The sequence below is a fragment of the Zonotrichia leucophrys genome, chromosome 17 (assembly GCF_028769735.1).
Source record: "Zonotrichia leucophrys gambelii isolate GWCS_2022_RI chromosome 17, RI_Zleu_2.0, whole genome shotgun sequence".
Taxonomy (NCBI): domain Eukaryota; kingdom Metazoa; phylum Chordata; class Aves; order Passeriformes; family Passerellidae; genus Zonotrichia; species Zonotrichia leucophrys.
Genome location: NC_088186.1, coordinates 8,948,708 through 8,971,087, shown reverse-complemented (window position 1 = coordinate 8,971,087; position 22,380 = coordinate 8,948,708). Strand labels below are relative to the sequence as shown.

The 22,380-nt window shown below is 58.3% G+C and overlaps 1 protein-coding gene across 1 annotated transcript in view; it reads right to left on the bottom strand.

Annotated features, from left to right (window-relative positions):
* NIBAN2 (niban apoptosis regulator 2) overlaps nt 1-21,955 on the bottom strand; it is a 36,203-nt gene extending 14,248 nt beyond the window's left edge. Inside the window, exons 1-4 of the mRNA XM_064727510.1 lie at nt 21,706-21,955; nt 4,994-5,124; nt 327-455; nt 139-244 (exon numbers count right to left, since the gene is read on the bottom strand). Of these exons, the coding sequence (XP_064583580.1) occupies nt 139-244; nt 327-455; nt 4,994-5,124; nt 21,706-21,760 (421 nt within the window). The 5' untranslated portion in view covers nt 21,761-21,955. The remainder of the gene's footprint in view (nt 1-138; nt 245-326; nt 456-4,993; nt 5,125-21,705) is intronic.
* Between the last annotated feature and the right edge of the window lie 425 nt (nt 21,956-22,380).

Sequence of the window (22,380 nt, the reverse complement as noted above, 5' to 3'; positions counted from 1 at the left end):
CTTTTATGGATGCTGCACCCCAAACTCACCCTTTTCTGAAGGTTCCCAAGGATATGACACCCCACAACCACCCTTTTCTGAAGTCCCTCAGGGATCACACCCCCAAACCCACCCAAAGGTCCCCACCAGGGCCCTCACCAGGCAGGCTGTTGTTGACCAGCTCCAGGTACTGCTCCACAGAGGTGAGGACCTTGTAGCCAGCACTGTTGACCAACACCCGGGGCGGCTGCTCCCGCTCATAGGCCTGAGCAGGAGAAATGGTCATGGATGGGGTGTCCCCTGGGGTGGACACTGCTGGGGGTGGGTGAAAGGGGGGCTGCCCTCACCAGTTTGTTCTCGTAGAGGACCAGCCCGTAGTTGTGGGGCACCACGCAGAAGCGGTTCCTCCACTTCTTGTTCTCCTCGATGTACTGGAAGATGTTGCCTGAGTAGATGACATGGTCCTCCAGTGGAACCTGCAGGGAGGGGACAGCACAGGTGTCCTAGACTGCCAAGCAATGTGTGTTCAGTCACCATCTATCAGAGCTGGGGCAGTTCTCTGCTGTCCATGGGCAGTTGTTTCTTTCTCTCTCCCACAGCCAGCCCTCCCTCCAGGAGATCTCTGCTGTCCATGGCCACTGAGTGTCCCTGCAGGGCTGATCCCATTCCAGCATCCCATGGGGAGATGCTGCGCCCAGGGCAGGAGCCAAGCATTCCTACCTGGATCCAACCTGAGCCTGGCACAGCACAGCAGCCTTTGCCCCCTGCATTGCCAGAGGAGCAGCTTTCTGCTGCCCTGCATGGCCAGAGGGAGCCCAGGCCCATCTGCAGCAGCCCTGGAGCTGCAGAGGAAAACTCCCCCCTTGTGCAGGATCCGTGCTGCAGCAGAGCCACAGCTGGCACTGCAGGAGGGCTGAGCCCCCATGGATGGGGCTGGGACACCGCCCTGACACACAGGGGGCAGGGCATGGTCTGACTCTGGCAGTGGTTTGGGGAGCTTTTGTACTATTTCACTTGTATTTTAATTTTCCTAGTAAAGAACTGTTATTCCTGCTCCCATATCTTTGCCTGAGAGCTCCTTAATTTCAAATTTATAACAATTCAGAGGGAGAGGGTTTTCCATGTCAAGAGAGGCTCCTGTCTTCCTTAGCAGACACCTGTCTGTTCAAACCTAGACAACAGGGGACAGCTCTGCCCTGGGGAGCTCAGTGAGGTCCATCCATGGTGGTCTGGGTGGGTGTTTCTTCTCTAGGACCATGCTGAAGGTCTCCACTGCATCACCTCCCATGGCAGCACAAATTTTGGTGCCTGAATTGGTGCATTTGGGAGATGCTTTGAGGGGCACCATAGGCATGGCCCTAGAAAAGCTCTGAGGGGTGACTCATCCAGCACATGGTGACAGCTGTGGTGGCACCTCTGTCCCTGGCATCTCCCCCAGGGACACACCGAGCTCAGCTGACCCCTCCAGCTCCCCTGGCTGAGTGGAAAGCTGGAGCTGAGCTCTCCAGCAGCTCTTCCCAGCCCCAGCTGGAATTTCCCTGCCTTGGGGCAGGGGGAGGATGTGTGCCACCGCTGCCAGAAGGTCCTGCCAGGGGCAGCTGCAGGTGGCAGGAACCAAACCCTGCCCAGCAGGGTCTTCTGATGGGACAGGGCAGAGGAAAAGCACAAAGTCACCCCATAGAAGATGCTCAGATGTTCTGGACTTCCCTGGGACCAGTAACAGCTTTTTTAAACTAGGAGAGATTTTGAGTGGATTTTGGGAAGGGTGACCCACCTGGAGGGTGGGCAGGCCCTGGCACAGGGTGCCCAGAGCAGCTGTGGCTGCCCCTGGATCCCTGGCAGTGCCCAAGGCCAGGCTGGACAGGGCTGGGAGCAGCCTGGGACAGAGGGAGGTGTCCCTGCCATGGCAGGGGTGGGATGGGATGAGCTCTAAGGTCCTTTCCAACCCAAACATTCCATGATTCCATGCAGGATTCCATGCCAGGACCAGGCCAAGGACACCCCGTGCCCCCCAGGCTGTGCAGCCCCTCCCCAGCTCTGCAGCACCTTTTGGCCAGCAGCGTTTGCACCATCCCAAACACAGCCTGCCTGAGGGAGCCAACAATTTGTCCCAGGAATTTTTATGATCTCAGGAACATAAACAAGAGCTGAGAGCTCTCGTGAGGGCTGGAGCGTGCAGCAGCCGCCTCTTCTGCTGTGGCCACCCACCCTGCACCATGGTGGCCTCCAGCAGGGACCAGCCAGGGCTTGGATCCCACCCTGCCCCAGCAGGCACTGCCAGGACTCTGGGACAGGCTGGGCAGCACATGGGACATCCCAGTGGCACTGCTGTGTCCCTGGGAGGGGGTGGGCAGCACATGGGACATCCCAGTGGCACTGCCAGGTCTTTGGAAGGGGGTGGGCAGCACATGGGACATGTCCCAGTGGCACTGCTGTGTCCCTAGGAGGGGCTGGGCAGCAGACAGGACACTGAGCAGAAGGAATTCCTACTTCTACACGGGTTTTTTCCAAGACTTGCAGTGTCCCTGACCTCCTCACCTCACTGCTGTCCCTCAGACATTCCTGGGCTGCTTGCTGGAGCTTTTGGATGAAGCAACCAACCTGGGGATGGAGGCACCTCCCGGGGGGGCTGAAGGCATTCGAGGCACCCAAGGGTGCTGAGGACACCAGGAACCTCCACTCCTTTGTTTTTTCTAACACACCCAGGCCCAGGCAGGTCCCTGAGGAGATGGGACGTGTCCTGGTGCCTGGGCAAGGTGTCACCTCCATGGGTGGGTCAGGGACACGGCCCCTGTGAGCAGCCAGGGCTGGAGGCTGAGCTCAGGGAGGCATTGTCCAGATTCCTGAGCACAGCCACCCCTTCAAGCCCCAGATAAAAGCAGCAGCCTGTGGCCATGTGCAATCACAGCTCTTCCTGCTTTCAAGGACAGCAGCTCCACCAACCTGGGCAGGCAGAACCCCAAATAAACCACCCCAGGGAGGTCCCCAAGGCAGGTCAGCTTGTGAGCAGCCCCATGTGAAGGGATCTGCCTTGGGAAAGAGGGGAAGGCAGGATCCCACAGAGCCACAGCACCAATCCCATCCCTTTAGCCAGGCAGGAAACGTGGCAGACCAGCTGCTGATGGAATAAAACCCAGGCTGAGCCCTGACACGGCTCTGGGGACCATGGGGAGCCACCAGCACCCCGGGAGCCCCAGCACAGCTGTCCCCTCCTCACACCCAGGGGGCTCCTCCCAGCCCCAGGAAATATTTGGGACTGGTAGGTGTGTGCCAGGCTGTGGGGCTGGGGAACCCCTGGGGTGCCCAAATCCCTGCCACAGGGCCAGGGGCAGAGGGTGTCAGGGAGGATTTTTCAGCTCTGGATTGCTGGAGAGGCCAGAGGCAGATGTGTTTATCCCATATTCTCATTGCTGTTGTATCTTGCTGGTGTTTCAGGTGCAGATCAGACTCAGAGCCACCTCTGGAATCACCTGCCAGGGGTTTTGTGCTCCTCCATAGGGATGTGCCCAGGTGGGAGCAGCACTCACACCCAGGAGCAGGAGGACAGTGCCTGGCACAGCTGCTCAGGGGGGCACTGAGGGGTCCCTGAGCTCCTGCAGCCCTGGCATGGAGCACAGACATGCACACAGCTGACCCTGCTGTGTGTTCTTCCATGGGGTGGGACAAACCCAGCCCAGGCAGTGCACAGGGCCCCAGGATGGGCTGGGCCAGCAGCACAGGGCACATCCCACGCAGGAGGGAGGAGAACCTGGCCCCAGGGCCACCAGCAGGGAGAGGGACAGAAAGGACATGCCAGCTTCGGAGAGTCCCCAGCAGTGACTAACCCAAAGGGGAATGAGCCCCCCTAAAGTGACTCCAGAATCAGTTACCAGGGCTGTGGGAAGGACATGGAGCTGGGATGAGCCCTCACCTTTCTGTGGGAAGCACAAGGAGCCCTTACTCTGCTATGGGAAGGACAGGGAGCTGGGGATGGAGGCCTGGAGCCCTCACCTTGCTGTGGGAAGGACAAGGAGGCCTTACGTTGCCGTGGGAAGCACAGGGAGCTGGGATGAGCCCTCACCTTACTGTGGAAGCACAGGCAGCTGAGATGGAGGCCTGGAGCTCTCACCTTGCTGTGGGAATCACAGGGAGCCCTCAGCTTGTGGTGGGAAGCACAGGGAGCAGGGATGAGCCTTCACATTACCATGAGAAGGACAGGGAGCTGGGGATGGAGGCCTTACCCTGCTGTGGGAAGGACAGAGAGCTGGGGATGGAGGCCTTGCCTTGATGTGGGAAGGACAGGGAGCTGGGATGAGCCCTCACCTTACTGTGGAAGCATAGGGAGCTGGGGATGGCGGCCTGGAGCCCTTACCCTGCAGTAGGAAGCACAGGGAGCCCTCAACTTGTGGTGGGAAGCACAGGGAGCTGGGATGAGCCCTTACCTTTCTGTGGGAAGGACAGGGAGCCCTTACCCTGCTATGGGAGGGACAGGGAGGTGGGGATGGTGGCCTTATGCTGTGGTGGGAAGGACAAGGAGCTGGGATGGAGGCCTTGCCTTGCAGTGGGAAGGACAGGGAGCCCTTACCTTGCCATGAGAAGGACAGGGAGCTGGGGATGGAGCCCTTACCTTGTGGAAGGAAGGACAGGGAGCTGGGGATGAGTCCTTGCCCTGCTGTGGGAAGCACAGGGAGCTGGGATGGAGATGGAGGCCTTACCTTGTGGTGGGAAGTACAGGGAGCTGGGACGAGCCTTCACCTTGCTGTAGGAAGGACAGAGAGCTGGGGAGGTAGAGGGAGCTGGGATGGAGCCCTCACCTTGCTGTAGAACGCACAGGGAGCTGGGGAGGGACAGGGAGCTGGGGATGGAGATGGAGCCTTACCCTGCTGTGGGAAGGACAGAGAGCTGGGGAGGGACAGGACAGGGATCTGGGACGGGCCCTCACCTTGCAGTGGGAAGCACAGGAGGTAGGATGGAGGCCGTGGGAAGCACAGGGAGCTGGGGAAGGACAGGACAGGGATCTGGGACAGGCCCTCACCTTGCGGTGCAGCAGCTGGGCCTGCGGGCCCCCGGCGCCCTCGATCTCATAGCGGACGCTGTTGAAGAGAGCGACCCCAAACTGCTCCTTGTAGCAGCGGCAGAACTCGCCCAGCACCTTCCCCGTCCTCTCTGAGGGAAAAACGACCAAAAAAAAATTAAAATTTTAAAAGTTTAATAGTAATAAAGTGGGTATAAAAATAATAATATAATTAGAGTAATAAAAAATTGAGTAGAGTATTAATTTAGAGTAATAAAAATTGAGATTAGGACAATGGAGACAATAAAAACAAAGAGTTATGGGCAGGACAGGTACCCTTTTCTGAGCAAAATAAGCCCAAAAAGGACCCATGTTAACAGAGGATTAACCCTTAAAAGCAATCGCCTGTTGCATATTCATACATGATGCATAAATTCCATTCAAATAAAGGATTCTGTCTGGTCAGTGTAAGCTTCTTCCTCTGAACCCTAACAGCTCTTCATGGCTGAGCAAGGGGGAAAGAAGTTTGTTTCTTTGATAATGAAGCAATAAATTCTCTTTCTCTGAAAGATTTAGGTGTCCTGTGGCTGCTATCTCGGTGGGAGTACCTCATTACTTTCTTTAAAAAAATATCCCACACACATAGTTTCTATTTTAACTAAAAAAGTTACATTTGAAACACAAAATTACATTTACCATACTATCAAAATGTTAATACACCACTACTAATCAATACAACATAATACATATAGTAAATATCTGCGTAGGGCCATATAATATTCACTTTTCACATCTGCAATAGGACAGCACAGCTACATCAGGCACGGGCTGGGTTTGGGGTCTGAACCCCTCAGAGCCCACCCAGACCCCTCCCCAGTCCCCTCCAGCCTGCTGGAATATAAAAATATATCTAAACAGCTTAAGTCTTAGTGTGCACCAGCCACACTGTCTGTAACTGTTCTTAGAATTGTCTCAAAGCAACCTAAAATTCACCAAAGTTACTAAAACATCATCTGTACTAAAATAAGAACGAAGAAGCTGAGAGACTGCATACCAAGATCACAAGAACTAAATAACAGAAGACTGTAGAACACCTACACAGTAACCAATCACAAACACTAAAAAATGAAGGCAGAAAACAAAAGAACAAAATGAAAACACCAATCAAGAAGAGTAGATTTATAAAATCTATAAAATAAACAATAAACAACTTCTACTTAATCATATTAATCAATAATTCAAGAGTTCTGGTTTATCCACAATGCTGGAACAGCCTTTGGTGCAGGGACCATGGCAGAACCCGCTGCCTCCTGCCCTCCCTGTGCAGCCCAGGGCCTGATTCAGGGTCAGGATGATCTCTTTTTTTGGCCTTTCACATTAATTTCATGGATTCCTCTCCCCAGCAGGAAATTCCTGACATTGAGCTGATTCCGGCGGTGCCGGAGCTTCCTGTGCCTTGTGCAGCTCCTGGCCCTGCTCCGGCCACCTCAGCTGGCTGGGATTGGGGTGAGCCCCCCCATTCCCCACCCCAAACATCACTGACACCCCCTGACCCTGCTGTACCCCCACAAGGGACATCCCACACAAAGGGATCCCAGCCTGGGCTGCAGCAGGGCTGGGACTGGGGTTGGGCTGAGGGGAAAGGACAGCCTGGACCCCCCATACCTGAGGCAGGGACCCCCACCCACACCCCAAATTCCAATCTGGGATGAGTCCAAGGTGCTGGAAGAGCCTGAGCTGCCAGGCATCCCCCTGCACCCCTCACTGGAGGAGATCCCCTCCATCCCACAGGCAGCCCCTGGATGCAGCCCCTGGATGCAGGGGGTGGGGGCACACTGCAAACCCACCCCAAACAGCAGGGATGGGGTTTTGCCAGCCCCAATGTGGCCAGAGGAGCCCCTTGGGCACCCTGACCCACCCTGCACCTCCTCACCCCTGCCCCAACCCCCTCTGCACACCAAAACCCCATCCTGAGGCATCCTAAGGCTACAGAAACAACTCCCCCCTGAGCTGCTTTTGGCACACACAGCCTCGACTTTGAACTCCCCAGTCAACTTTGCCCCAGAGCCTGTGAAAAATGAAGAATTTGAGTCTCCTCCAACGATTTCTGACAGCTCAGGCTTGGCCGGAGCACCGGTGATGGGCGCGGGGAGGACAGATCCTGGCTCTGCATCCCAGTGCTGGAGCCAGCACGATGCTGGGGGCACAGACCCAGACAAAACAGCCCCCACGCCGGCTTGGCACAGCCTGGCAGCAGCCAAAACTTCCAGTAGGAGCCAAAACCTCCAACAGGAGCCAAAATCTGCAGCAGGAGCCAAAATCTGCAACAGGAGCCAAAATCTGCAGCAGGAGCCAGCCCGGAGCTGTGCTGGCAGCCAAGGCAGCACAAGGAGCAGCTTTGCTGCAGGGTGCTGCAAATCCCCAAGGGATGAGCAGCTCCAGAGGAAAAAGCTGCCCAGGGAGGGATAAACCCATCCCTGAGGAGATGCCAGCACTGCCAGCCACTGAGCAAACCACAGGCCAGGGCAAAACCCCCCAAAACTGAACAAATTCACAGCAAAGGATGGGACACCCCAGCTCATCCCAGCACAGAATTCCTCAGGCTGAGTTTTGGCCTCTCCTCCTGGCCTGCACACAGCACCTCTGTTGCAATTCCTGTCTCCCAGGCTGTGTGATCCTGGCCAGGGCTCTGGGCAGCCATGCAGAGAGCTGAGATTGAAAAGGACATTCTGAGGTTTCATTTCCTTTCAGTCCATGGGAAAAAAGGAGCCCCTGCTCCCCGGGCAGGCGAGACAGCTTAGTCACTCATTCTTCCCTGATTAACAGCAGGGCCAATTAAGGAGGGTTTAAGCACATGGAAAAGCAAAAGTCAATTATTTGCAGAGGTTGGAACAAGGCTTGCAGTCAAACAGCAGAGGTGACGAAATCTCCCCAGGCTCAGCAGGATGCTCAGGGTGCTGGGGGATGCTGGGTGCTCCCTGCCTGGTAGCCCTGGTGGCAAGCCCAGGGGAGCAAGAGGGACAGGGACACCTGGGGGTGATATAAGAGTCGGGGGCTGTGCCTGAGCAGAGGGTGGGTGCCCACGCTGTCCATGCCAGAGGGTGTCCTGACCCCTCACATCTGGCAGGGCTGATGTGTCACCCTCAGGAAGTGCCTCAGCCGCCCCCTGGCTCCTCCACCAGGCCGAGCAAAGCCTCCCCGAGGAGCTGGGGGCTGTGCAGAGCATTCCCTGCCAGCACAAGGGAGCACTGAGGGCTGTACAGAGCATTCTGTGCTCCAGCTCTGAGACCAAAGCCACCCACGAGTGGCTGTCCCTCCACCAGCAGCTTTGGCTGAACATCCAGCCAGGAGCTGCAGGGGTGTGGGGACAGGGGACACAGCCCCCTAACTGTCACCTGGCATGGCAGAGGAGGGAAGGGACCCCTGCAGCCAACACCACCTGGGTGTGAGCTCAGACACCCACAAAGCATTTGGCAAACAGCAGCACCCACAGGGAGCTCCCAGGGCTGGGTGTCCCCCACCACCCACCCACCCCAGTGCTTTCCCAATGCCCTGGGACCAGCCCCACACCCTCCCCCTGGCACCAGCCCATCCCTGGCACAGGCCCTGGCACGTCCCTGGGCTGGCTCCTGGCAGGGGGAAGCCACTGTGGGGCTCCAAGAGCAGCAGCAGCAGCAGCACCAACGCCTGGCTGGGCAGGATCCCTGTGTCAGCACCTCTGGTGACAGAGCTGCTCTGTCCCCAGCCCCCAGCTCCCCTCCTGCTCTCTGTGACTCAGGCACACGTGGTGGCTCCAGCAGGGGGGACATGAAGGGGCTGCACAGCCCAGAGGGCACAGAGGGCACCCAAACCCCAAACTGAGCTGGGTACAGGGCTGGGTGGGTGCTGGCAGCCAGGACAGAGTTCAGCCCGGCCACAGCAGCTCCAGAGGGTACCTGAACCCCAAACTGAGCTGGGTACAGGGTGGGATGGCAAGGACACAGTAAGGACAGGGCTCAGCCAGGTCACAGCAACTCCAGAGGGCACACAGAGGGCACCCAAACCCCACACTTGGCTGGGTACAGGGTGGGATGTCAAGGACACAGCAAGGACAGGCTTCAGCCAGGCCACAGCAGCTCCCAGCCACGCTCCAGCCCTCCCTGCCAGGTCCTCCACACCGTGCTGGCATCACCCAGGCTGTGCTGTGGGCACAGCAGGACACAGAGCGGGGCAGCACAGGTGTGTCATTGTCCCGGGTCAGCCTGAGGCTCCTGTGGCTGAAAACAGGACAGGAGGCTCCTCTCCTGCCCAGCCCCTGAGCAGTGCTGCCACCAGAGCTGTCAGCCAGGGCAGGGTGACAGGCAGGGCACAGCCCTGGAGCAGTGGGTGCCCCGAGGGCAGGCACAGCCTTTGTGCGCTCAGAGGTCACAGCCAGGGCAGCCCTGGCTGGCTCCTGGTCCCTCTGAGCCAGGGCAGGAGGTGGATTCTGCCTTCAGGATTCCAAAGGCAAACTGTCCAAGCTGGTCCAGCAGCCTGCACTGGCTGTGTCCTGACCTTGGAAGCATCTCCAGCCCCATAATCAGCCCCACACATGGAATCACGGACTGCTCTGGGCTGGAAGGGACCTTGGAGGTCATCCCATCCCACCCCTGCCATGGCAGGGACACCTCCCACTGTCCCAGGTGCTCCCAGCCCTGTCCAGCCTGGCCTTGGGCACTGCCAGGGATCCAGGGGCAGCCACAGCTGCTCTGGGCACCCTGTGCCAGGGCCTGCCCACCCTCACAGGGAGCAATTCCCAATATCCCATCCAGCCCTGCCCTCTGGCAGTGGGAGCCATTCCCTGTGTCCTGTCCCTCCATCCCCTGTCCCCAGTCCCTCTCCAGCTCTCCTGGAGCCCCTTCAGGCCCTGGCAGGGGCTCTGAGCTCTCCCTGGAGCTTCTCCTCTCCAGGTGAGCACCCCCAGCTCTCCCAGCCTGGCTGCAGCTCCATGGCCCCCTCTGGAACTCTCCATCACAGACACATCCCGAGGCAGCAGCCAGCTCTGACCCTGACCTCCCATTCCCCAGAGCCAGCCCCAGCTCTGTGCCCTGGGGACAAGCCACCCATGAGCTGCAGGTGTGACCCTGAGCCCTGATCTCTGCAGCCCAGCCCTGACCTTGCTCTGATCCCTGCTGCTGCTGCACTTGCTGCCTGCAGGCTGTTTCAGCAGGGTGGGGAGAGCAGAGCTCCAGGAATTCACCCCACAGCCCCAGGCTCACACAGAGCCCTCCCAGCACCACAGTGTGTCCAGAGCTCGTTTTCCTCATTGCCCTTGAGATCATGTGCAAATGGGAGTGCTGCTGGAAACAGCCCAGCCCTGGGCAGCCCAGTCAGCACATCCAGCCATGGGGAGGTCAGTCTTGCACAGGTTTGCTCCAAATTTTCCTTTTCCTTCCTCCTCCTCCTCATTCTTGCTCAGCTCAGCACACCCAGGACCCACAGGGGTATCAGGGATCGCTTGTGTGTCCCTGGTGGGACAGAGCTTGATGGGGACAGGGATGTGGCTCACCCCAGGTGCGTCCCCAGGGCTGGGCAGTGGGAGCAGAGCTCTGGGGCTGAGGGGCAGCAGCAGCACAGGCACACCCAGCAGTGGGGAATTAGGGAATTGTTTGGGTTAGAAGGACCTTGCAGCTCATACAGTGCCATCTCCAGCAACACCTCCCACTGTCCCAGGCTGCTCCCAGCCCTGTCCAGCCTGGCCTTGGGCACTGCCAGGGATCCAGGGACAGCCACAGCTGCTCTGGGCACCTGTGCCAGGGCCTCACCCCTTTCACAAGGAAGAATTTCTGCCGTATATAACACCTAATTTCCCTTCTTTCAGGTTGCAGCCATTCCCCCTTGTCCTGTCACTACAATTCCTGATGAAAATCCCTCTCTGGTCTCCCTTGTGCTGTGGAGACCTCCCAGGCCCAGCTCTTCTCTACCACAGACACCCACCCCCATGTGCTCACACACTCCCATCCCCAGGGGCTGCAGCCAGAGCTGGCCAAGCCCAGGGGGAACTTCTGCATCCTCCTCCAAGGCCACAGCCCATTGTGCCAATGGTGCAGTAAAACCATCCACTGCCTTAAGATTTCCACCTGTTGCTGCTGAACTGAATTCCCAGGTTTTTTTCATGTCAAGGTCATCTAGAATCACTGAGTTACTCCCACTGCTGTACTAAACTAATAAATTCTGCCCAAGCTCTCTGTGTGCCATGGCCCAACCACCAGTGAGACACCAAGAGAATTTTTCATCTCAATTAATGTTGCTGCTGATATGCTTGGAATGGTGCAGCACCCTCAGGTGTCCCCTGCCCTTCTCATCTGTGCAGGGGCTGAGGTGCCTTTGGAAGCCCAGCCCTTGCAAAAGGCCCCTGGGATGATGAAAAATCATGGAATAATAGATTGGTTTGGGTTGGAAGGGACCTCAAAGGTCATCCTATTCCACTGTTCCAGGAGTGGAGTGACAGCAGGGGCTGCAGCAGGGTGCCCAAACCCCTGTGCATGGATGCCACAGGGATGCCTCACCCCAGACAGGGAATTTTCCTCTTGGTCTAGAAAAAAATTAAGAGAAACAAAAAGGCCAAAGCAGCTCATTGAAGCAGAACCCCATGGCAGGGAGGGCAGGGCCCCAGCCCTGTGGGACAGCCAGGCTCAGGCCAGCTCCCCTGGTCCCACACAGTGTCCCCTGTGCCCCTGCCAGGGGGGACAGGGATGTGCCTGGGGACACTGAGGGGGGGTCACAGCCTCACATCCCTGTGCTGGGGCTCCCTGCCCTTCTGTGCCATGCTGGGGGTGGCCGTGACGTGGTGGCACAGGTGACCCGTGGGCAGTGTGCGCTGGCCTGGCCAGTTTGCCCAGGCTGCTGGGGGAGGAGTTAATTACTAATTAAGCCCGTAAATGATTAGTGAGTGGGGGCAGGCTGCTGGAAGTGGGGAGCACAGGCTCCAGAGCAGTGACACTGACAGGGACAAGCACCATGGTGGCACTGACAGGGCCAGCAATGGCCTGGTGGCTCTTCCAGCAAGGGAAAAACAAAGGCACTGCAGGGAGGCTGATGCCACTGCTTGTCCCCAGGTCACCTCTGGCTGTTCCCACTGTCCCTTGGCCATCCCCCTGTCCCAAATCCTGGCATTATGCAGACAGGGTGTGGGGGCATCTCCCTGAGGGCACTGCATGGTGAGGACTGGGTGCACACATGGATGGGGGGCACAGGATGCCACGGATGAGGTGCCCAGGGCACCCCTCAAGCAGCACCCAGACAGGAAGACCCATGGCTCATCCCAGCAGGAATTTGGCAAAGACTGACAGCAGGAGGTGGCTCCAGCAGCAGCACAAGGGACAGTGGCACCGTGGATGGGGCACAGGAACCCTGCAGAGCAGGGCACACAAAGGGTTAAGCCCCAGCAGGCAGTTTAGGGTTTCGGGAATTTGGATGTGAGCTCATTTCCACCCAGAAACACAAACTCCCTCACAGGGGCCTGACTCAGCCTGGCTGAGCATCCCGAGGAGGTGCCAGCACTGGGGGAAGTTGGGCACCAGTTCCTCACCCAGGGATACTGGGACAGGGCCTGGGGGAGGCCAAACCAGGGCTGACCCAGCAGCTCTCTGCATTTCCCCCTCTCATACACACCAGGAGAGGCTGGAATAAGGAAAGCCAAGTGGGGAGAGCAAAAACTGGGAGAGTTTCCCCTCTGACATCCTTGAACACAAATACACCCTTCACCCAAACCCACCCAAACCCACTCAACCCCATCCAAATCCACTCAAACCCACCCCAAACCCAGCCCAGGTGCTCCTGCTCTGGGCTGCTGTTGGGACAGGCACTGAGCTTGGCTGGCACAAGTGGGAAGCAGAGGCTGCTCTGTGCCAGGCACTGTTCAGCACCAGGCAGGACAGGGGCACTGCCAGGCTCCAGCAGCACCCCAAAATCCATCGGGAATATTTTCAGAACTGAGAACAGTGCCTGAAAGGAGCTGAGCAGGGCGGTGGGGGTGGGAAGGGAGCACACGGTGCCTCTCCATGCTGCCCTGTGACTCAGCCGCGCTGGGAAGGGTGGGCTGAGCAGCAGGAAGGGATGAGGCAGCGCAGCCTCCAGAGAAACCAGCTGGGGCCGGGCCTGAACCGGTTGAGCCTCTCTGGCCGTGCCCAAGCCATGCCGGGCTCTGCCCCCGGATGAGTCAGAAGCGCCCGTGGTGCCAGCACAGGACTGGGGCACCCGCCGGGGACACGGCTCTGCCACCCCAGCCCTGCTGGCACCCCCAGGGCTCTGTGCCCACCCTGCAGTGCCCAGCTGTTGGGGAAGATGAAACAGGAAAGCCTTATAAATATTATTGCCTAGCAAAAGATTTTGAGAATATAGAAACTATAAGTGAGATTGAAATGAAAGCAAGCTTTGAGATCCCTCAGTTACTGAACAACTGGAAAACAATGGTGTGGCCAGCTGAAGGTGATCCCCTTTTGATGGAACAACACCCTCTGCTTGCAGACAGGCCCAAGGCTCAGAGCAGACCCTGCAGCTTGGCAGAAGGGGCCCAAAGAGGAGTTTTTAGGGTTTAAAATGTAACACAGTGTGGTAATGTAATGATTCTTATAGGCTGTATGTAAATGCTATTTGTATCTTGTATTAGATTGGTTAGTGAGAATCAGAATATTCAACACAGAAGATTTATTTTATTGCAATGGGAACCTCTCTCTCTTACCCCCCCATCCTCTCTCCCCCTCTCTTCTCTCATTCCTGCTCTGAGCTGTGTTTGGCAGCTCCCAGCAGGGCCCTGCACCCAGGCCCTTTGCAATAAACCCCAAGTTCCAAGCCCTGGCTGCAGAGATCTCTCATCTCCATCCATCCTGACCATCCTATCCCCCAAGACTCCTACACCCGGGCCCTCCCTGCCCGCCCCACCTGCCGGGACACACTGCGCTCCCTGCCTGGCCCTGCGCGGCTCCAGAGCCGAGCACAGCGCTGGAAATGAAGCAGCACATCCACAGCAGGTGCCCCAACCTCAGAACAGCTGAAAAACACTGACAAAACCACTCTGGGGCAAGCTTTGCACAGCTTCTGCTGCTCCTTTGGGCACCGCTGCTCCCGCTCCCCAATCCCCAAACCCTGAGCTGGGCTCAGCCCCTGTCCCTAAACCCTTCCCAGGGCACACCCAGGGTTAGAGGCTGGGAGTTTGTGGATGCCGGTGTCCTGCTGCTCCTGGGAACAAGGCAGCGTGTGGCTGCCTTGGTTTAAAGAGAAAGAGGGAAAAAAAGAAAAGGGTTTTCATAAGGGACTTTAAAAAAAAGTGTTCTGCTTTAAAAGCCTGAAGCCAACGTTGTAAACTTTAGAGTTACACATCTTTTTTCCTCAAGTGTGAGACTGATGCTCATTAAGGAAAGTGTCCTAAATTGTAATTAATAAGATGATTATTATTATTACTACTATTAATAATAATAATAGTAATAATAATAATAAATCCTCTAATAAAAAATCAAATTATCCAATCCCTAAGTGTTGATTTTAATAGGAGGTGCCTACTATGGAAAAATTTACCTGAGCGCATATGTCTAAGAAATAAAAGCCACAGAAACAATTATTTCCATGACACGAGTACCCAAATGTACTCAAACGTGCGTGCAAGGAATGTGCCAGTGGATAACAAATAACAAATAATAATTACAAATAATAAATAACAAATAAGAAATAACAAATGACAAATAAATAACAAATGGCAGCGTGGCTCCCAGCGCCTCTCAGGGCTGTCCTGAGCCTCCCTGCCCAAACACGTCCCCACAAGGGATGGGGCAGGAGGAGATCCCTGTTCCCATCCAGCCTCCCAGCCCCCTTTGCCCTTGGAGCAGCCTTTGGGGCACAGCTCCAAAGCTGTGGGGCAGAGATGCCCTCAGTTGTGCCAGCCCAGAGTGGCACCAGCAGAGGTGACAGAACTCCCAGGACTGCCAGGATGTGTCCCATGGACAGGCAGGTGGCTGTGGGAGGATGGAGCATCCTCAAAACCTGAACCCCAAAGCCTGAGCTAGAGCAGCAGCCCTGCCCTCATCCTGGCTGCAGCCACATCACCCCACGTGTCCCATGTCCCCCTGGGTGCCACCAGCACCCGGGCAGGGTGGAGAGGAGCTGCCACCCCTCTGGCTGTCCCCACAGCAGGGTGGGACCCGGCACCACCCCAGATAAGGCCCGGCTCATCCCCCAGCACCGGCTGGGCTGCATTGCATCCATCCCTCGGGATGGCGCAATCCCACCGAGCCCAGCCCAGCTGAGCCCAGCCCAGCAGAGCCGAGCCCAACCAGGTGTTCCCTGCCATCCACACCCTCCTGCCAGCCGGGGACAGGGAGCTGAGGTCCCCACGGCAAAGGGGACACTGCAAACTTGGCCATCTCCTCCAGCTGGGGCGGGCTGTCCTTGCTCAGGGATGTCCCAGGAGCTGTGTCCCTCGTGTCCCCTCGTGCCCAGCCCCAGGAGAGGAGCTGAGCCTGGCACACTATCCCTGTGCCCAGCTGGACAGTGCCAGTGGGAAACCCAATCCAGCCCCAGGGGAGGAGACCGAACAAAGATTTTTATGTGCATCTAAAAAAACAACCCAACCACAAGGGATTGAAGAAAACAGACCTGGAACCTATCCTGAACCTATCCTGAACCTATCCTCAACCCGTCCTGGAGCTCCCTCCCTGCTGCTGGGGAGGGTTCTGTGTCCAGCTCCTCCAAACCCATCCCACAGGATGCTGAGCCACCACAATTTTGGGGTCTAGGAGCTGCCCTACCCCAGCTTTGGGCAGAAAAACCACTCAAGGGGCTGAGCAGAGCTGGCAGGAGGAGAAAGAAAGCCAGGACAAGCGTCCTGTGTCCCAGGAGCCACCAGCACAGCAGATGGATGAGATCCTGCCCCAGGCCTCTGTCACCTCCAGGGCAGTGTGCCATCCATCCTGAATGTCCCATTTGGGATCCGAGCTCCCAAGAGGAATTCCCCAGAGAGATCCCTGCCAGGGAAGGGCAGAAGGGGACAGAGAGGGGCAGGAGGGCATGGCAAAGGGCAGGAGGGCATGGCAAAGGGCAGGCAGGCAGGGAGAAGGGCACTGTGCTCTACCAGAGCTGGGACCTGTGTCAAATGTCGCTGCTCTTTCCTTTTGAAAAGGGGGAAAAGGTGGAGCTTTATTCCTTCCTCCCCTGCCGGTCCAGGAGACTGGGAGGAAGCAGGGACTGCTCTGCTCGGCCCCTTCCTCCCCTCCTGGCTCTCCATGGAGCCACTGCAGGCACGGGGACAAGGCTCCAAGGCCAGCCAGGGGCTGGGGACATGTAGATGCCATGGGACAGAGAAACAGCAAGCATTTCTCACAGCAGCTTGTGAGAAATTTTAAAGAGTTAGAAAGATGTGATAACTTGTTAAGCATAAACAATTCACAGGTAGTGTTTTTCTACTTCATCTTTCTGTTCCTCTCAAAGACAGTGAGTGAGGAAGATGTTTTTGTTAGTTAGCCAATAGAATAGAAACTATCATACCACTCTATAAAAACCCTGTGGTTCCTTTAAATAAAGGAACCTTTGCCTTTTCTACAATCCTGACTCAATCTCGGCGCAAGAGTGACAGGGAGGGGCACAGCCCCTGCTTGGGGACCCCAGGAGGAGGTGACATCCCCCCCAAACTGGGTGGTGAGAGCAGAGCTGGGTCCTGCAGGGGCAGAGCAGGAGAGCTGCTTCTCACCTGCCTCCACACCCTGCCCCATGAAATGCCCATGGATGAGCATCCCTGCATCCCTCCAGCCCTGCTTCCTGGCACAGGAGCCTGGCAGTGCCACTGGGGCTGGGCAGGGGCAGTGCCAAGGGGCACCGAGCCCCTCTGAGCTCTGAGCCAGCCTCTGCAGTGATCTGGGCAGGAGGGGAGGCAAAGGCTTGGGAGATCCCAGCTCCTCTCTGTGTCCCTGGCTGGGAAATGAATTTGTAGAGCTTTAAGGCATTTACAGCTGTGGCTAAAGCTGATAGGCCAATAAACACTTATAATATATTGTAATTAGGAAATAGTTGGCTTCTGGTTGTGATGGCGTGAATTATAACATGTGTATTGTCTCACCCTTCATGTGGGACTGAAAATGGATAAAAGTTTTTAAAACGCCTCTCAGCTGCCCCATGTCTGGGTCAGAAAAGGGCATAATATGGGGCATAAAAGGGCATAAACTGGGACAGGAAAGGACATAATCTGGAGCAGAAAAGGGCATAATCTGGGGCAGAAAAGGACATAATCTGGGGCAGGAAAGGGCATAATCCAGGTGGGAAAAGGGCATAATCTGGGGCAGAAAAGGACATAATCGGGGGCAGAAAAGGGCTTAATCCGACATCCCTGCCATGGGTTTCGGGGTGTCTGACACTGCTATGGAGGTGTCCTGCTCTGGGGGTGTTTTTCTCTCCCTGGGCTGTCCCAAGGACAGCTCTGAGCTGCCCCCCTGGCTCTGTCCCTCCCATTCCAGCCCTGCAGCTCCCAGCAGAGCAGGGATCCCCTCCGTGCGTGCCCCAGCTCGCTCCAGCTGATCCCTCTGGATCCCTTTGGATCCACCATCCCACCCACCCGGGGAGGCCACCCGAGCACCCCGTGTCCCCTGCCCCGGCACGCCGGGCTGGGAGCGAGCCCCGTGCCCCGACACGACGGCTGCAGGTAAAACCCCGGCGTGCCAGAACCAGCCCTGGGCGCTGGCACGGAGCCCTGACATGCCAGGGGAGTTATTTATTTGGCGATGAAAGACACACGTTTCGTTGGGAGAAACCACGGCACGGCTGCCCCCGGGGCAGGGCGAGGGTGCAGCCTGCAGACCAACCCCAGAGCCCGGCAGCCCGCACCTCCCACGCCGGCTGGGGCTGAGCTGGGGCAGGGGCTGGGAAATGGGAGTCACGCTCAGGGAAGCCGCAGAGAACCTCCTCTCCTGCTGCCAGCAGCCTCCAGCCCCGGGGCACGGCACAGCCCGGTGCCTTCTGGCGTTTGCCGGGCACCTCTGGAGCCGGCCCTGCAGCCCAGCCCATGCCATGCCATGCCATGCCATGCCATGCCATCCCACCCCATCCTATGCTATCCCATGCCATCCCATGCCCATCCCCATCCCATCCCAGATCCCATTCCATCCCATCCCACCCCAGATCTATCCCAGATCCATCCCAGATCCCATCCCAGATCTCAACCCATCCCAGATCCCATCCCAGATCCCGTCCCATCCCAGATCCCATCCCATCCCCCTGCTCGCACACTCCGATGTCCCACGAGGCTCCTTGGAGCAGGGAGGCTGCAGGTCCCGCCCCAGGGACGAGGCTCGCTGTCACCTCTGCCACCTCCGCGTGGGCTGCTGCCTATGGAAGTTCCCAGCCCGAAATTAGCAGCTGCTTCACTCCCTAATTAACGGGCTGGCGACTCCCCGGAGATGCCAGAGCAAGGTGTGAGCTCCCAGGGACCCTCCCTGTGCTGCCAGCCACCCCCACATCCCTCTGCCATGGAGACATTCAGTGGCTCCTGCTGCATCCCTGGGCTCTGCCACCCAGGTTGGCACCCAGGGGCTCCTGCTGCATCCCTGGGTGCTGGCATTCATCCGGGATGGCACCCAGGGGCTTCTGCTGCATCCCTGGCTCTGCCACTCATCAGGATGGCATCCAGGGCTCCTGCTGCATCCCTGGGTGCTGGCATTCATCCGGGATGGCACCCAGGGGCTTCTGCTGCATCCCTGGGCTCTGCCTCTACCCAGGATGGCACCCAGGGGCTCCTGCTGAACCCTGAGCTCTGCCTCTCACCTAGGAGCTCCTGCTGCATCCCTGGGCTCTGCCACCCACCTGGGATTGCACCCAGCAGTTCCTGCTGCATCTCTGGGTGCTGGCACTCACCCAGGAGCTCCTGCTGCACCCCTGGGTGCTGGCACCCCTCCCTGGGCTCAGGAGCAGCAGCTCCACGCAGAGCTCCTGCCAGCCACGCTTCAGCTCAGCCCCCAGGAGAAGGGGTCCATGGGATGCTCCAGGGAAGCAGCAGGATCCCAGCATGAGGGAAGAGGTGATGCTGTCCCATGCAGAGAGCACCCTGGGCATGAGAGACACTGTGCAGAACTCCACCCAGTGACACCCTGGCTTTGCAGGGCACCCCATCCCTGCCACCCTGGTGGTGGTGCCCACGCTGGGCATCCTTGCACAAGGAGGGTGAGCCAGCCCTGCTCCAGCCCACAGAGCAGCTTGGAAACAACTCCCAACCCACATCTGGGAGGAAGAGGAGGAGTAGGAGGAGGAGGAGAGCAGCTGAAGGTGTTGACAAACAAACTGGCTGAGTCAGGCAGGAAGATGTCCAAAACAGGGGGCCAGGAGGAAGCACCGGTCAGAGAGACCTTGGAGAAGGAATGCAGGATCACACCTGTGCATCACACCTGGCTGCCCTGACACCCCACAGCTGGCAGGGCCTGCCTCTGGGACTGCCAGGAGCCGTCCAGCCCCAGCTGGGAGGAAGGACCCTGCTCCTGAGCCACCTAAGTGACACCTGTGTGGCTGGTGACTTCTGGGGGACATTGGCATGAGCCTCACCCAGCCACCATCAAATGGGCATGGCACCTGCACAGCCTGGGCACTTCTCCCAGAGCTTCTCCCACCTCCTCCTGCCTTGACTCCATTCCCAGGAGGAGCACAGACCCAGGCCAGGCTCTCCCCAGCAGCTCTGCTGGTCTAAGGAGCTGCAACCTCAGGAAATGCTGCCAAGCCCAAAGAACTCCTGTACCTCCAGCACCCAGAGCTCATGGGGCAATGGGCAGTAAATCCAAACCCCCGGATTTGGGAGGACAACTGGGAAAAGCTGCTTGGAGAAGGGCAGGATCCCTCCTGGGGCAGCAGCAGGGGAGAACAGGCCGAGCTAGGCAGGAAAACCCGGAGCTCTCCCCGCCACGTTGCTTTGCATGCCTGACAGCAAGTCGTGCCTTGCCTGTTGGGCTCCAGCCCCTCCCAGCTCCGGGGGCTCCTCAGGCAGCCAGGAGCCCTGGCAGGAGCAGAGAGGTGCTCCAGGAACCCAGTTTGCCCCAGTCTCTCCCAGGGAGGTGTCCCAGTACAGGTGTGTGTGCCTGCTCACCCCAGCATGGCATGGGACACGTCCCAGCCCAGTCTCCATAATCCTATTCCACAGAAATCTTTTTTTTTTTTTCCCCTCATGAAATCTTTTTCCCCTCTGCAGACCCCAAGTATGGGTTAAACCCCACCCTGGGGTAGCAGCTCAGCCCTGCCCCAGCAGAGCCAGATTCCTGCACAGGAAACCCAGCCAGGCTTCTCCTTGTTATTCTTCAGGATTAGGATCACAGGGGCTTGCAATCTGTGCACAGACAATCTCAGCAAGCTCCAGAGAAATTCAGGATGTGCTTTGGATCCAAACCCGCCACAGGCAGCCCCGAGCCGGTGCTGAGCCGGGCTGGAACTTTAACTAATGCAAGATGAAAAGCCCAGAGCGAGTTCCAAGCTCTCCTTCAAAGCTCAGAAACCTGCTGGCGTCCTGCTGAGCCGCATACCACGTAAGCATTCCTGCCAGGACGGGGCCTGGCAGGGCGGATGGGCTGCACGGCGAGACGGCCGTGCCTGTGCCAGCCCCACGGCAGCTCCTTCCCACTGAGCCCTTGGGGACAAAAGGACTCCAGAGCCACTCCCGTGGCGGCTTTATGGCCGCGACAGAGCAGCGATACGGCGGAGCCACCTCCAAAACATGGGCGGTCCCCATGAGACGCGCAAGGTCCAGCTGGAAGCCACCCGGGCTGTGACACCGCTCAGGTGCGGCCCCGCTTCAGCCGCTGGAAACGAGGGGGGATTTTTTTGTCAGCCTGGGGAGCTGAAACCAAAGCCGGGACACGAAAGGGCTCGGAGGTCACGTCCTGCCCGCTCAGAAGCCCCGGGGAGCCCAGAGCCAGCATCACGAGTGACGCAAAGGGGCTCGGGGGGAGCGACAGGGGGTGACACCACTTAGAGGGGTCAGCAGTGTCACCACAGACCCCATGAGCAGCGCTGAGCCCCCCAGGCACGGCTTCACACCATCCGTCACCCCGCGGCTCCCGGGCAGCTCCGGACAGACAGACAGACAGACAGACATCCCGAGCCGGCGGACACACGGCTCTCAATGACCGCATTGTCACCCTGCCCGTCGCACGGAGCGGGCGGGGGCACTGCTGTGTCCTGCCTGGAGCCAGCGTGGGGTGCAGGCAGCCCTTCCCTCCACCCCAGAACCTCTAAGGGAGAGTTCCTAAGTTCTAAGATCCTTTCCTAAGGATGCCCCAGCACGATGGAAGGGAATGAGGCTCAGCTAGCTCCAGCATTATTTTTGCATAAATATATATATATATAATAGTATATATAATATTATACAATTATTATTATATATAATATTATACACATTATATATAATATATATATATTAGTGCCCGTATGACAGCCGTGTCCCTGCGCTTCCAGCATCCCCCCGAGCCCAACTCCTCTCTCCCCTCCCCACAGCCCGAGGGGTCCCCGAGCCCCTCCGCCAACACAAACACCCCGGCACAACGCAGCCTTTCATTGGGGAGGCACCTCGGGTACCCCCCGAGCTGCGCCGAGGCAAAACCGCGGGGAAAGTAAAAATTAAAAACTTTAAAGAGCGAGAGAGAGGCGTGGGGGTCCCGGTAAGACGGAGCGGGGGGGTTCCCACAGGGATGGAAGGAGGGATGGGGAGATGCCGGGGATCCCCCCGGGATGAGCAGAGCCGGGGGATGCCGGGGGCTCACCCGCGATGTGCTGGCGGCGACCCTCGTCCAGGTGCGTGGAGACCACATCTCCCATGGCGAGCGGAGCCGGGCCGGGCCGGGCGGCGGGAGGAGCGGCGGGAGGAGGAGGGAAGAGGGAGGAGGAGGAGGAGGAGGAGGAGGAGGAGGAAGAAGGCAGAGCTCGGGGCGGCCCGGCAGCGCGGCGCCCCACGGCTCCCCCCGGCCACTCCTCCCGCACCGCCCCCGGCCCCAGGGAGAGGCTGCGGGTGTCCCCCCGCCGTAATTAGCGCGGCTAATTAGCCGGGGGATGGGCAGGATGGAGGAGGGGGCCGTGCCCCCAGCCGGAGCTGGGCAGTGCCCGCTGTGCCCCGCAGTGCCAGCGGCAGAACCGGCTCCGGGCTGGCATTGCCACAGCCGGGCTCCGTGCTACCTGCGCCCACACCGCGGCCAACACCTGACCTTGGTGCCAAACGGGAGAGGGGCGGCACAGCCAGGGACCCCTCGGCCTGCCCAGCCTGGGGGAGAAGGGGATGGGGTGATTTAAACCCGCCCGGGATGGGGCTGGCATCAACCGGCGAGCCGGGGGCACACTCAGAGCGGGACACTGAAACCGGGAATTTGTGTGTCTGTGTTTTCCAGGCATCGTGCGAAGCCTCCTCGGAGCCAGGCGGGGAGGAAGGAGCCGGAGGAAGCGCT